At 45.3% G+C, this 15,437-nt stretch overlaps 2 protein-coding genes across 2 annotated transcripts in view; both read left to right on the top strand.

Moving 5' to 3' along the window:
* The window catches only part of LOC116989933 (zinc finger protein 229-like), a 33,893-nt gene extending 28,913 nt beyond the window's left edge, over positions 1–4,980 (top strand). Inside the window, exons 3-5 of the mRNA XM_033047521.1 lie at positions 3,416–3,781; positions 3,866–3,878; positions 4,215–4,980. Of these exons, the coding sequence (XP_032903412.1) occupies positions 3,416–3,781; positions 3,866–3,878; positions 4,215–4,714 (879 nt within the window). The 3' untranslated portion in view covers positions 4,715–4,980. The remainder of the gene's footprint in view (positions 1–3,415; positions 3,782–3,865; positions 3,879–4,214) is intronic.
* LOC116982908 (zinc finger protein 229-like) overlaps positions 1–15,437 on the top strand; it is a 968,520-nt gene that overhangs the window by 303,252 nt on the left and 649,831 nt on the right. The gene's annotated exons all lie outside the window — the stretch shown is intronic.

The raw sequence follows: 15,437 nt of genomic DNA on the forward strand, positions 1-15,437 counted from the left end.
GGCTGATCATCCAACTCAGTATCCTGTACCTGCCTTCTCTCCATACCCCCTGATCCCTTTTGCCACAAGGGCCACATCTAACTCCCTCTTAAATATAGCCAATGAACTGGCCTCAACTACCTTCAGTGGCAGAGTGGTAGTTGGGGGTGAGAGGTGTGGGGGCTCTGCACCAGTCTGGGGGCGGCGAGCATCCGGGCACCGCACAGACGCTGCCCTGGTTTACAAGGTTAATTCCCGGGAAATATAATGAACTGACCTCAACTACATTCTGTGGCAGAGAATTCCAGAGATTCACCACTCTCTGTGTGAAAAATGTTTTTCTCATCTCGGTCCTAAAAGATTTCTCCCTTATCCTTAAACTGTGACCCCTTGCTCTGGACTTCCCCAACATCAGGAACAATCTTCCTGCATCTAGCCTGTCCAACCCCTTAAGAATTTTGTAAGTTTCTATAAGATCCCCCCTCAATCTTCTAAATTCTAGCGAGTACAAGCCGAGTCTATCCAGTCTTTCTTCATATGAAAGTCCTGAAATCCCAGGAATCAGTCTGGTGAACCTTCGCTGTACTCCCTCTATGGCAAGAATGTCTTTCCTCAGATTAGGAGACCAAAACTGTACGCAATACTCCAGGTGTGGTCTCACCAAGACCCTGTACAACTGCAGTAGAACCTCCCTGTTCCTATACTCAAATCCTTTTTGCTATGAATGCTAACATACCATTGGCTTTCTTCACTGCCTGCTGCACCTGCATGCCTACTTTCAATGACTGGTGTACCATGACACCCAGGTCTCGTTGCATCTCCCCTTTTCCTAATCGGCCACCATTCAGATAATAGTCTACTTAACTGTTTTTGCCACCAAAGTGGATAACCTCACATTTATCCACATTATGCTGCATCTGCCATGCATTTGCCCACTCACCCAACCTATCCAAGTCACCTTGCAGCCTCATAGCATCCTCCTCACAGCTAACACTGCCCCCCAGCTTCGTGTCATCCACAAACTTGGAGATTTTGCATTCAATTCCCTCGTCCAAATCATTAATATATATTGTAAATAGCTGGGGTCCCAGCATTGAGCCTTGCGGTACCCCACTAGTCACTGCCTGCCATTCTGAAAAGGACCCGTTTACTCTTACTCTTTGCTTCCTGCCTGCCAGCCAGTTGTCCATCCACATCAATATTGAACCTCCAATACCGTGTGCTTTAAGTTTGTATACTAATCTCTTATGTGGGACCTTGTCGAAATTCTGAAAGTCCAGATATAACACATCCACTGGTTCTCCCTTATCCACTCTACTAATTACATCCTCGAAAAATTCTATAAGGTTCGTCAGACATGATTTACCTTTCATAAATCCATGCTGACTTTGTCCAATGATTTAATCACTTTCCAAATGCGCTGCTATCCCATCTTTAATAACTGACTCTAGCAATTTCCCCACTACCGATGTTGGACTAATGGTCTGTAATTCCCCGTTTTCTCTCTCCCTCCCTTTTTAAAAAGTGGGGTTACATTAGCTACCCTCCAATCCTCAGGAACTACTCCAGAATCTAAAGTGTTTTGAAAAATTATCACTAATGCATCCACTATTTCTGGGGCTACTTCCTTAAGTACTCTGGAATAAAAGGGTGTGAAATAAGGAGAGAGGAATGTATATGTGCAGCTGGACATGCGGGTGAAAACCTTGCCACACTCAGCGCACAGAAAGAGAGACAGAGAAAGAGAGAGACACACACACAGACAGAGAGAGAGAGAGAGAAAGAATAAGAGAGAGAGCGAGAGAGAGAGAGGGAGACAGAGAGAGAGAAAGAGAGAAAGCGACGGGAGAAAGGGAGAGAGAGAGAGACATAGAGAGGGAGAGAGGGACAGAGAGAGACACACAGAAGCAGAGGGGGAGAGACAGAGAGAGGGGGACGGAGAGAGAGACAGACAGACAGAGACAGAGAGAAAGAGAGAGAGAGAGTGAAAGAGAGAGAATCAGAGAAAGAGAGAGGCAGAGAGAGACTTAGAGAGATAAAGAGAGAGAGAGTGCGAAGAGAGGGAGAGAGTGGCGAAGGTCAGAGAGAGAGTCGGGGTAAGATGTCTTTCTGCTCTCTCTGTGTGTCTCTCTCAGTCTCTCTCTGCCTCCTGACTGAGAGAGAGTGGGGACGGGTGGAGATAGAGAGGTGGAGTGAGAGAGAGAGAGAGAGAGAGAGAGAGAATGATATCTGAAAGGGGAGGCAGAGAGGGGCAGGAATAAGGGGAGAGGGTCAGAGAAAGAGAGTGGGGAGGTGTGGAGCGAGAGAGAGGGTGGAGGGAGGGAGGGGGCTCGGAGGAGAGGTGAGGGTGGAGATGGAAAGAGGGTGTCGCAGGCGAAGCAGGGAGCAAAGGGAGGGGGAGGGATTCAAGGGGGAGTGGGTTTGGTGCTGTGGTGGATGAATGGGGTGGGGCAGAGAACTAGGGGCGAGGGTCAAGTGAGCCAGGAAGAGGGTGGGTGCCAGGTGGGGGTTCATATTTTTTGGGGGTGGGAGGGGGGAGAAAAGGGGGGTAAGGAGCAGGAGGCGGCAGGGGTAAGGGGCAGGGAGCCACAGGGAGGAGCTCACATTATTTGGGAGTGGGGAGGGTGTCGCAGTTTAGGAAGTCAAACCAGGGCAGGATATTCACTGTGAATGGCGGGGCGCTGGGGGGAGTGTGTCGAGCCGAGGGATCTAGGAATGCGTGTACGAGTTGGGCCGAAGGGCCTCTTTCCAACACTGTATCACTCAATGAATCTCTGACAAAGTACTGGAGTAACTCAGCGGGTCGGGCAGCATCTGTGGAGAAGATAGACAAAAAGTGCTGGAGTAACTCGGCGGGCCAGGCAGCATCTGTGAAGAGAAGGAATGGGTGACATTTTGGGTCAAGACCCTTCTTTGGTTTAGTTTAGGTTAGAGATGCAGCGCGGAAACAGATCTTTCGGCCAGTGGAGTCCGTGCCGACCAGCGATCACCCTGTACACTAGCACTATCCTACGCACATTCAGGACAATTTAACAATTTTGCGGAGGCCGATTAATCTACTACCCTGCACGCCTTTGGAATGTTGGAGGAAATCGAAACCCACGCAGGTCAAGGGGAGAACGTACAAACTTCGCCCAGACAGCACCCGTAGTCAGGATCGAACCCGGGTCTCTGGCGGTGTGGCAGCAGCTGTACCGCTGGGCCAGTGTGCCGCGTAGAATTATATAACGGTTTCCTCCACCATAAAAGCACCCAATATGTGCTAGTAATGTCCTGTTTGCCAGATTGTTGACCCTCTGTTCCCATCCTGCAGGGTTTAGGAGCCGTTGCTGTGGACTGAGAGAAGGGGACGTGAGCGGCCATTGAGGGCTGCATTGGTGCTGGTGAGCCCCCCCTATCTGCACGGTGTGCGGGCTGAGCTTCGAGGGGCTGAGCCTCGATGGAGGACCACATGACGGGGCACAACAAGGATAAGCGTTATGAGTGTGACGTGTGTGGCAAGGCCTGGCAGACCCCGGGCCGGCTGGAGACCCACCGCCGGGTGCACACGGGAGAACGCCCCTTCGACTGCTCGGAGTGTGGCAAGAGCTTCAATTGCTATGACAACCTGCAGCAGCACAACCGCGTGCACTCCGACGAGAGGCCCTACACCTGCTCCGACTGCGGCAAAGGCTTCAAGTCGTCCACGCGCCTGAAGGAGCACATGCGTGTGCACACCGGGGAGCGGCCCTACACCTGCAGCGACTGCGGCAAGGGCTTCACCCGCTCCAGCAACCTGCTGGTGCACCAGCACACCCACACCGGCGAGCGCCCCTACACCTGCACCCTGTGCGGCAAGGGCTTCCCGCGCTCAGCCAGCCTACTGGAGCACCAGCACACCCACAATGGTGAGCGCCCCTACAACTGTGGCGAGTGCGGCAAAGGCTTCACCCGCTCCACCAAGCTGCGACGGCACCAGCGCACCCATACCGGCAAGCGTCCCTACACCTGCACCCAGTGCAACAAGAGCTTCACGCGCTCCGACACACTGCTGGAGCATCAGCGCACCCACACTGGCGAGCGCCCCTACACTTGCAATGACTGTGGCAAGGGCTTCACCCAGTCCAACAGCCTGCTGTCTCATCAGCGCACCCACACCGGCAAGCGTCCCTACACCTGCGACCAGTGCGGCAAGGACTTCACCCGCTCCTCCGGCCTGCTGTCCCACCTGCGCACCCACACCGGCGAGCGCCCCTACACTTGCGCCCAGTGCGGCAAGGGCTTCACCCAGTCCAGTCACCTGCTGGTGCACCACCGCACCCACACCGACGAGCGCCCCTACACCTGCGCCCAGTGCGGCAACGGCTTCACCCAGTCCGCCAGCCTGCTGTCCCACCAGCGTACCCACACCGGCGAGCGCCCCTACACCTGTGCCCAGTGCGGCAAGGGCTTCACCCGCTCCACCAGCCTGCTGTCCCACCAGCGCATCCACACTGGCGAGCGCCCCTTCACCTGCGCCCAGTGCGGCAAGGGCTTCACCCAGTCCAGTTACCTGCTGGGGCACCAGCGCACCCACACTGGTGAGTGCCCCTACACCTGCGCCCAGTGCGGCAAGGGCTTCACCAGCTCCACCAGACTGCTGTCCCACCAGCGGGTGCATGCCGGTGACTATCCCTTCCCGAGCCCGGTATGTGGAGAGCGCTTTACCATGGCCTCCCATGCCCTGGCTCACCAGCACGTGCACACCAGTGGCTAGCCCTACGACTGCCCATACTGCGGTGAGGCGTTTGACAGCTCGCGGGAGTTGCGGCACCACAGGCGGGTCTACGCCGGCGAGCGGCTGCTCCCACTGCAGCAAGCATTTTAAGAGCGCACGGGGGCTGTGGGAGCAGCAGCGGAAACACACCAGAGAGAGACCCTTTGTGTGCGCTGAATGTGGCAAGGGTTTCATCTGCATGTGCAGCCTGTGCGTTCCCACAGTGGTGTGCATCCCTTCCCCTGCCCGTCCTGTGGTAAGAGCTTCACCCGCCTTGACCACCTGCTGAAGCACTGGCGAGTCCACACCGGCCAGTGCCCCTTCACCTGCCCGCTCTTTGGCAGTGCCTTTGCCCGCTCATCCAGCCTGCTGGCACACCACCACGTGGATAGATAGGTGCTGTTTAGGTAAACACAAAATGCTGGAAGGAATGGGTAACGTTTTGGGTCGAAACCCTTCTTCAGTCTCGACCCGAAACGTTACCCATTCCTTCACTCCAGAGATGCTGCCTGTCCCGCTGAGTTACTCCAGCAATTTATCCTTTTTTGTAAACCAGCATCTGCAGTTCCTTGTTTTTAAACCATTCTGGTTAACCATCTCTGCACCTTCCCCAAAGCCTCCACATCAGTCCTGTAATGGAGTGACCAGAACTGTATGCAATACTCCAAATACTACCTGACCAATGTCCCTTAAAGCTGCGCATATACATTCCTCTCTCCTTATCTCACACCCTTTTATCTCCTTCTTTTCTCTCGCCTCTGTCACTTACTTCACTCATCTTCCGATCACCCCCTCATCTGTAAACATTGTGCCCGTGTGACTTCCGGTGGCGCTGTGCTGGAGTAGAGGCATGCGCCAGCTAGCTAAATCCGAACAAAAAGGGAGAAAAAACGGGACTGACCTGCTGAGAATTCACCGGCAGCCTGTCGAGGGTGAGTGACGTCATCAGACCGCGACTCCGGTGGTTTAATGTCGTTACAACGTACTCCCTCAAAAGGACAGGCAAGAAAAACCGGTAGGACTAAACCACCGGTGGAAGAAGTAAGCCTGACTGAAGCCTCGGGCTCAATTTCAGCGTCGTCCCAGGAGGAAGTTTCAAAACTTAGATTGTATTAGACTTAAATTGTACATTAGATTCTTATGTAGATAGATCATCAAAACAAAGGAAAATAAAATCCAAGACAAGTGAATTACTAAATTCATACATTAACACTACCAATATCAAAGATGTCTGGAGAATCGAAAATCCATCTGGACGAGAATATTCATTTTACTCACCGGTACATAAAACTTATTCAAGAATAGACTACTTTTTAGTAGACTAAACTTATCCCATTTATTTATAATTCGAAATATCATAATATAATATCGGATGATACACTTTTAACATTCATGATTAAACTAAATGGAATGACCGAGAAGCAGACACAATGGAGACTTAACCCTCAAATTTTAAATGATAAAGTATGCTACGAATATCTTATTACACAGATTAATATGTTTTTCGAGTTGAATGACCGCCCTGAAACACCTGTCTCCCTTCTCTAGGAAACATTCAAAGCATTTGTACGAGGAGCGTTAATCTCCTCACAAGCCTTTCATAATAAAAAGAATCCTGCGATAAAACATGTATTGGAAATGGAAATAAGGCAATTAGATATAGAGAATGATGCTGCCCCCTCTATGATAAAACATAATAAAATCGCTGCACTTAAATATGTTAAATCACATATATTCAGATCAAATCATAAAACTTTATCAACACACAAAATAACTACAATTTGAATTTGGTGATAAACCACAAAAACTATTAGCTCGTCAACTTCGTAAATTGGATGGGGAAAAAACAATTCATAAAATTAGATCAGATATGGGAGAAACACTAACATTGCCCAAGGATATCAATGACAGATTTTTACAATATTATCAAACACTTTATTCAACCAAAACGACAGTGTCCTGCGAGAATGGAAACATTTTTACAGAAATGTAATCTTACAGGTTTAGATCTGAAAGAGGGAATTATTAGGTGCTGAAATATCAGTAAAAGATATTGAAGAGTCCATTAGATCTTTGAAAAACGGAAAGGTCGCAGGCCCTGATGGCTTAAACTGTGAATTCTATAAAAAATTTCATGACCTGATTTCTCCACATCTACAAACATTATATAATTATGCTTTTACTCAACAGAAACTGCCAGAAACTAAATGAATCAACAATAACACTTATACCAAAAATGGATAAGGACCTTGACCCAGGTTCATATAGAGACATTGTTTTTTTAAACACTGATCAGAAGATATTAACTAAAATTTTAGCCCACAGATTAAGTTTAGTGATTCATAAATTAAACAGGTTTTATCCCAAAACGTTATTCATTTTATAATCTGAGACGATTATTTAATAAATATTCAAATAGAATAGCGAATGTAGACTTAGCAGTCAACTCGTTAGATGCTGAAAAAGCATTTGATCAGGTGGAATGATTGCCCTATCTATTTTCGGTGATGGAGAAATTTGAACTGGGTGAGAAGTTTTGTACATGGGTTAAACTCCTATATACTAATCCAACAGCTAGAATATTGACAAATCAAATGTTATCACGCAAATTTAACTTGTTTAGAGGTTGTAGACAAGGATGCCCATTATCTCAGTTGTTATTCGCCCGAGCTATTGAACCACTTGCAGAAAGTGTTAGAGCCCATCCAGAAATCTATGGGTATAATACTAAAGATACAGTTAATAAAATTTCTTTCTACGCAGATGATGTATTACTATACATTGCAAACCCAGAAACTAGCATTCCACTTCTATATCGAATTGGAACAAAAGTGAAATTATGCCAATAACGGAACTCAACTTACATACATTGCAACAATCTCCTTTTAAAATAGTCTACGAAAAATTTAAATATCTTGGAATTTATGTGACTAAGAAATATACATCTTTATTTAAATTAAATGTTCCCCCTTTACTTAATAAATTGCATAAGAATATTCAGTATTGGAAAACACTTCCCATCTCAATGCTCCGTAGAATTAATGCCATAAAATGATTTTCCTTCCACATATACTGTACCTTTTTCAATCAATTCTTTTTTTTTAAAGTTGATTCTATTGTTTTATTTGGGATTATAAGAATCATAGAATAAAATAAAAATCATTTATATAAATCCAAGACGAACGGAGGATTAGTTTTACCAAATTTTTATTTTTATTTTTGGGCAATTAATATTAAAAATATGAACTTCTGGTTGGAAGATATGGATCAACAACCAGATTGGTTAAAGATGGAAAAGGAAGATTGTTTACCTTTTGAAATTGGTTCGATTCTGTTAGCTCCCACAAAACTGAATTAAAAAAACTTATAATGAAAATCCTATAATATATAGTGGTATACGAACATGGAAACAATTAAAAATGACTTTAAAATTGGATAATTTATCACTCCTTCTTCCCATTGTAAATAATCCTTCATTTAAACCTTCTGTGTTGGATAAAGGTTTTGTACAATGGAAAAATTATGGAATTAAAAAGGCGGGACACCTTTACAGAAAAGGTTTTTTTCTTTCATTTCAGAAGTTACAACAGAATTATGGATTACATTCAAATAATTTTTTTAGATATTTACAATTTAGAGATTATGTTAAATCACATACACAAGAATAAAGAACTAGGGAGCCAGAGATCCTTGATGAATGTTTGAATAAACATCCTAACACAGATAAATTAATATCTCACATCTATAATATTCTTTTAGTGAGGTCCCGTCGACGGAACTATATAGACAAGCATGAGAAAATGAACTAGCTCAACCTATAATTAACATATATGAGATGAGAAGTTTACAACATATACATCAATGCTCGTTAAATGCCAGACACTGTTTAACACAATTTAAAGTACTACATAGACTGCACTATTCTAAAACAAAATTAAATAGAATTTTTCCAAATATTTCTCCTTTCTGTGACAAATGTCAATATTTAGAAGCTAACACACTTTTGTAAACTGTACAAAAATTATAATTTCTGGACAGATATTTTTTAAATTATTTCTGAAGTTGTTAATATCCAAGTGGATCCTGATCCAAAACTAATAATATTACGAATATCAGAACAAAGCTTAAAACTTATACCAAAGAAATTTCCTTGATTATAGTATAATAATTAGGAAAAAATTAATATGAAAATTTTGGGGGAAACCCAACAACCTCCACGATTAAAGTGTGGATTATAGAGATGTCTGAGACCTTACACTTGGCAAAAAATTAGACTTGTCTTAATTGACAAACCAGAATTATTTACTAGCATATGGTCTCTGTTTATTGATTTTCTGAAAGGGTAAATTGGTCCAGCACAGAAGCTTGACTGAAACTTGAATCCAGGATTGGATGAATAATTACACTTTATAATCTACGGACCTATCTCCAAAATTGTGTTATTGGTAATTTCTTTTATTTGTAAATATTTTCTCCCTTCCTTCTTTCTGTAGCTCTATCTTTAAAAAAAATCTATTAAAAAAATAAACAGAAGCTGTGTCAATATGTAATTGATAAACAACTTGTGTTTTGGTTATGATATGTATATGCTTCTAATAAAAATATTAATAAAAAACATTGTGCCAGTGTGAAGAAGGGTCCCGACCCGAAATGTCACCTATCCATGTTCTCCACAGATGCTGCCTACCCGCTGAGTTACTCCAGCACTCTGTGAAACGTCACGTATCCATGATCCCCACAGATGCTACCTGGCACGCCGAGTTACTGCAGAACTTTGTGTTAGAGTCATAGTGTGGAAACAGGCCCTTTGGCCTAACTTGGCACACCGACCAACATGTCCCAGCTGCACTAGTCCCACCTGTCTGCGTTTGACCTCCAAACTTGTTCCAACCATGTACGTGTCTAACTGATTCTTAAACGTTGGGATAGTCCCAGCATCAACTACCTCCTCTGGCAGCTCACTCTACACCCACCACCCTTTGTGTGAAAAAGATACCGCTCAGATTCCTATTATATCTTTTCCCCATCACCTTGAACCCATGTCCTCTGATCCACGATTCCCCCACTGTGCGCAAGAGATTCTGTGCATCTAACTAAATTGTGTTCCATACAAGATTCCAGCATCTGCCGTCTCTTGTGTCTCCCTCACCTATAGAAACATAGAAATTAGGTGCAGGAGTAGGCCATTCGGCCCTTCGAGCCTGCACCGCCATTCAATATGATCATGGCTGATCATCCAACTCAGTATCCTGTACCTGCCTTCTCTCCATACCCCCTGATCCCTTTAGCCACAAGGGCCACATCTAACTCCCTCTTAAATAGAGCCAATGAACTGGCCTCAACTACCATCTGCGGGAGAGAATTCCAGAGGTTCACCACTCACTGTGTGAAAAAAGTTTTCCTCATCTCGGTCCTAAAAGATTTCCCCCTTATCCTTAAACTGTGACCCCTTGTTCTGGACTTCCCCAAACATCGGGAACAATCTTCCTGCATCTAGCCTGTCCAACCCCTTAAGAATTTTGTAAGTTTCTATAAGATCCACCCTCAATCTTCTAAATTCTAGTGAGTACAAACCGAGTCTATCCAGTCTTTCTTCATATGAAAGTGCTGACATCCCAGGAATCAGTCTGGTGAACCTTCTCTGCACTCCCTCTGTGGCAAGAATGTCTTTCCTCAGATTAGGAGACCAAAACTGTACGCAATACATGTGGTCTCACCAAGACCCTGTACAACTGCAGTAGAACCTCCCTGCTCCTATATTCAAATCCTTTTGCTATGAATGCTAACATACCATTCGCCTTCTTCACTGCCTGCTGCACCTGCATGCCTACTTTTAAAGACTGGTGTACCATGACACCCAGGTCTCGTTGCATCTCCCCCTTTCCTAATCGGCCACCATTCAGATAATCTACTTTCCAGTTTTTGCCACCAAAGTGGATAACCTCACATTTATCCACATTATACTGCATCTGCCATGCATTTGCCCACTCACCCAGCCTATCCAAGTCACCTTGCAGCCTCCTAGCATCCTCCTCACAGCTAACACTGCCCCCCAGCTTCGTGTCATCTGCAAACTTGGAGATGTTGCATTCAATTCCCTCGTCCAAATCATTAATATATATCGTAAATAGCTGGGGTCCCAGAACTGAGCCTTGCGGCACCCCATTAGTCACTGCCTGCCATTGTGAAAAGGACCCGTTTACTCCTACTCTTTGCTTCCTGTTTGTCAGCCAGTTCTCTATCCACTTCAATACTGAACCCCCAATACCGTGTGCTTTAAGTTTGTATACTAATCTCTTATGTGGGACCTTGTCGAAAGCCTTCTGAAAGTCCAGATATAACACATCCACTGGTTCTCCCTTATCCACTCTACTAGTTACATCCTCAAAAAATTCTATAAGATTCGTCAGACATGATTTACCCTTCATAAATCCATGCTGACTTTGTCCAATGATTTAATCATTTTCCAAATGTGCTGCTATACCATCTTTAATAACTGATTCTAGCAGTTTCCCCACTACCGACATTAGACTAACTGGTCTGTAATTCCCCGTTTTCTCTCTCCTTCCCTTTTTAAAAAGTGGTGTTACATTAGCTACCCTCCAATCCTCAGGAACTACTCCAGAATCTAAAGAGTTTTGAAAAATTATCACTAATGCATCCACTATTTCTGGGGCTACTTCCTTAAGTACTCTGGGATGCAGCCTATCTGGCCCTGGGGATTTATCGGCCTTGAATCCATTCAATTTACCTAACAGCACTTCCCGGCTAACCTGGATTTCACTCAGTTCCTCCATCTCATTTGACCCCCGGCCCCCTGCTATTTCCGGCAGATTATTTATGTCTTCCTTAGTGAAGACAGAACCAAAGTAGTTATTCAATTGGTCTGCCATGTCCTTGTTCCCCATGATCAATTCACCCGTTTCTGACTGCAAGGGACCTACATTCTGACTACAAGGGACCTATATCCACCTATCACTTCTGAAGAAGGGTCTCAACCTGAAACGTCACCCATTCCCTCTCTCAAGAGATGCTGCCTGTCCCGCTGAGTTACTCCAGCATTTTCTGTCCACCTATCACTTGCCAGGCTTTGTCCAGCCCCCATCTCTCTTTTCCAGCTTCCTCCCCCCCCCACCCGCTCCAATCAGTCTGAAGAAGGTCCTGACTCAAAACGTCGTCTGTCCATTCCCTCTAGAGCGGTGGAGGAACTCTGGGTCAGGCCGCATCTGTAGAGGGAAGGGAATCTAAGGTGACCTCTCCCACCTCTTCTAACCAACTTTGTCCACCCTCAAAGCAGTCTGAAGAAGGGTCCTGACCTAGAATGTTGCCTGTCCATGCTCTCCAGAAGTGCAAGTTAATCCAGGAGATTGTGTCTCTTTTTGTAAACCAGCATCTGCTGTTCCTTGTATCTAGACCAGGCGTGCATTTCACCCTACACTTGCGCTCAGTCCACCAAGGCCTGCTGGATCTCCCAGTTGCCACCCATTTTAACTCTCCTTCCCACTTCCACACTGGTCTTTCTGTCCTGGGCCTCCTCCATTGCCAGAGTGAGGTGACACGCAAACTGGAGGAACAGCACCTCATAGCTTACAACCCAATGACATGAACATTGAATTCTCCAAATTAAGGAGACTCCCCCCCTCCTAATCAAGGCCTGGAGTCTGTCCCAACCTCATCTCTTTTTTCCCGCTCTCTCCCTACCTCCATCAGTCCGAAGAAGGGTCCAAACCTGCGACGTCTGTCTGTCTACTCCCCTCCAAAGTGCCGGTAGAACGCAGCAGGTCAGCCATCTGTGGTGGGAAATGGGGTGGAGAAGTGTTCCTAATCTAAGCCCTCCTTGGCCCTGTCGAGAATGCGGTGTCCATTCTTGTGATGAGATGCAAGGTCCGAGCTGACCAGTCATCGACAGCCCCCCCTCATGGGCTATCTCTTTGTCATTCCTCTGTCTTCTCGCTGGATGACAAGCAGACCATCTTGGCTTAACAGTAGATGTATCTTCCTCGTTTTCGCCTTTTGTTTCTGCAGGTATTAAAGCGATAGCAAACTACTTCCCTTAGGTCCTGATCTTCCTTTTGTTTTAGTAAAGGTAGACCTTCGACAGTTGCAGTTGGTTAGGATCATGAATATTCCATAGCGTAAATTTGACATGAACCGTACTTCCTTTTCTATGAAGTTCACCCAGATCAGGAAGCATAGAAACAGAAACATAGAAAATAGGTGCAGCAGTAGGCCATTCGGCCCTTCGAGCCTGCACCGCCATCAATATGATCATGGCTGATCATCCAACTCAATATCCTGTACCTGCCTTCCTCTCCATACCCCTGATCCCTTTAGCCACAAGGGCCACATCTAACTCCCTCTTAAATATAGCCAATGAACTGGCCTCAACTACCTTCTGTGGCAGAGAATTCCACAGATTCGCCACTCTCTGTGTGAAAAAAGTTTTCCTCATCTCGGTCCTAAAAGATTTCCCTCTTATCCTTAAACTGTGACCCCTTGTTCTGGACTTCCCCAACATCGGGAACAATCTTCCTGCATCTAGCCTGTCCAACCCCTTAAGAATTTTGTAAGTTTCTATAAGATCCCCCTCAATCTTCTGAATTCCAGCTTGTACAAGCTGAGTCTATCCAGTCTTTAATGTAGTTTTGCTACCGCTATAATACCTGCAGAAAACAAAAGGCATGGCCTCTCGATTCTTATTTTCCTCCACTTTCTTTATTACAGGGGCAGTTTAAGAGTGATAATTTCATATTGCTAACAAATTCATTTCTTGCACGTGGTTGAGATGTTTCATCGAGCCACAACTTCTAAGAGGGTAGTAAATTTATTTAATACTTAAATATCGCAAACTCCCGCAATGATTTCGCATCTTTGGCTGGATAACTGTCCAAGCATAGCCTTCTTATGAGAATGTCTTTGGATCATGGAAGTTTAAAGGAATTTTATGTATTGTGTAGGCAGCGAGCGTCGACTGCAGAGGGTTCAACAGCCCCGACCACAGGTGAACAAAAGGGGAAGATGGTTTGAACTTTATTACCTTCCATCAGTGAGCAATGTGGATGCCGCTGTGGTGGACGTTTATGTTAACTTTATTTATGTGGCTGTGGTCTTGTTGCTTTTTACTTAGTATGGATGTATGTTAACTCAAGTATCACTGTACCTTTAATTAGAACATGTGACGATCAATTAAAACTTGAACTTTCCTCTATCTCTATACTTATAAAACTCTGATCTTGGATGTGTTTTTTTTGTTTGTGTGTATCACATCTTCATGAAAAACTATGCTGTAATGGTAACTATTTTACGTATTCCGGTAGAGAATTTCCCCCTGGATTCCAAAATCGACATCTGAAATTTCAGGCTTTATTTCTCAAGTTATTACTGAAAATATTAAAAACCTGACAAAACTTTTAATTTAAAAACCATTGTTTTCGCTGATGACGTCACAATGGGTCAGCTCCGTGCGCCCTTCTTCCATGCGCAGCGGGTGACGTCACCACCCAGACCCCGACCTCCCCCCCCTTCAGTTATTCAAAAGACTCGGCTGCTCTGCCTCTACCATCTGTCCTCTGCCTCTACCCAATACATCAGTCCTCTGCCTGTGCCCACTGCCCTCTGTCTCTGCCCTCTGCCTGCCTCTGCCCTCGCTCTCTCTACACCCCTCCCTCTCCAGCTGCGCCTGCGAGTTGGGGCCTCTCCGTGTGTGGATAGGGCGGGAGATTGGTTAAAAGGAGCGAATTAATAATAATAATATAGTATCAAGAGCGTGGTTAGTGTGGGGGTGGGGGGTGGTTAGTGTGTGTATGTGGGGGGGGGGGGGTTAGTGTATGTATGTGGGGGGTGGTTAGTGTGTGTGTGATGCCGCAGACCTCCCACCCCCACAGCCACGCGTTGAGGAGACAGGACCCAACAGGATCCACTTGGTCTCCTGTATACATATTTAAAAAAAGGATAATGCTGACAGATCATGCACAATTATGATGGCTTGATTTCAAATGTAGGGCAGGGGCATTCACTGGGATTTGGGGGGGTTTGATAAGGTTCACTTCGCAATAAACACAACTCACAAAAACGTTAGGTAGACCAACTCAAGCTTTACTGATAATCGGCCGGGAAGTGATGGGGATACACCAGTCAAGTAAGCACCACAGACACTTGACTTCCCCCACGCCACCACTTCAATGAACAAAGAACTGCAAGATATTTTATACTGTGTTTTTGTCACTTGAGCTTGTCTCTTGTCAATTAGTACTCGCATTTCGAAGGCATCTGATCAGTTGGTACTTTCAAGACAAGACATTTCAAAGGCATCGGTCATTGTCTCAATACACAGCAACCTGAGGCAAGCCCAGGCTTGTCTCTCTCACTTATCAATCCACTGTAAAAGACCTGCTTGAAACTAAATATAAGCTATAACCTAACCCAGGATTCCATTACATATATTTAAAAGCATTTTACCTTTTCATTCCCTCCTGTTTATCATTTTGATGATAACAATACAGTCCTTGCTGAGTACATAATTGCCATAAGCATCGCAACAGACAAATTAAGAGGGTTGAATGGCAATAAATTGCATTTTATTCTATTCTATTCTAAGATACAATTAGTAATACAATCAATCCGTAGTGGACAATAATTCCCCAAGTCCTTCCAAACATTTAAATGGCCACCAACCTCCGCCGGAGCTATAATCATTTAATTCAGCTCCTACCCTTCTTCTTTT

The sequence above is a fragment of the Amblyraja radiata genome, chromosome 1, assembly GCF_010909765.2.
Source record: "Amblyraja radiata isolate CabotCenter1 chromosome 1, sAmbRad1.1.pri, whole genome shotgun sequence".
Classification (NCBI taxonomy): Eukaryota; Metazoa; Chordata; class Chondrichthyes; order Rajiformes; family Rajidae; genus Amblyraja; species Amblyraja radiata.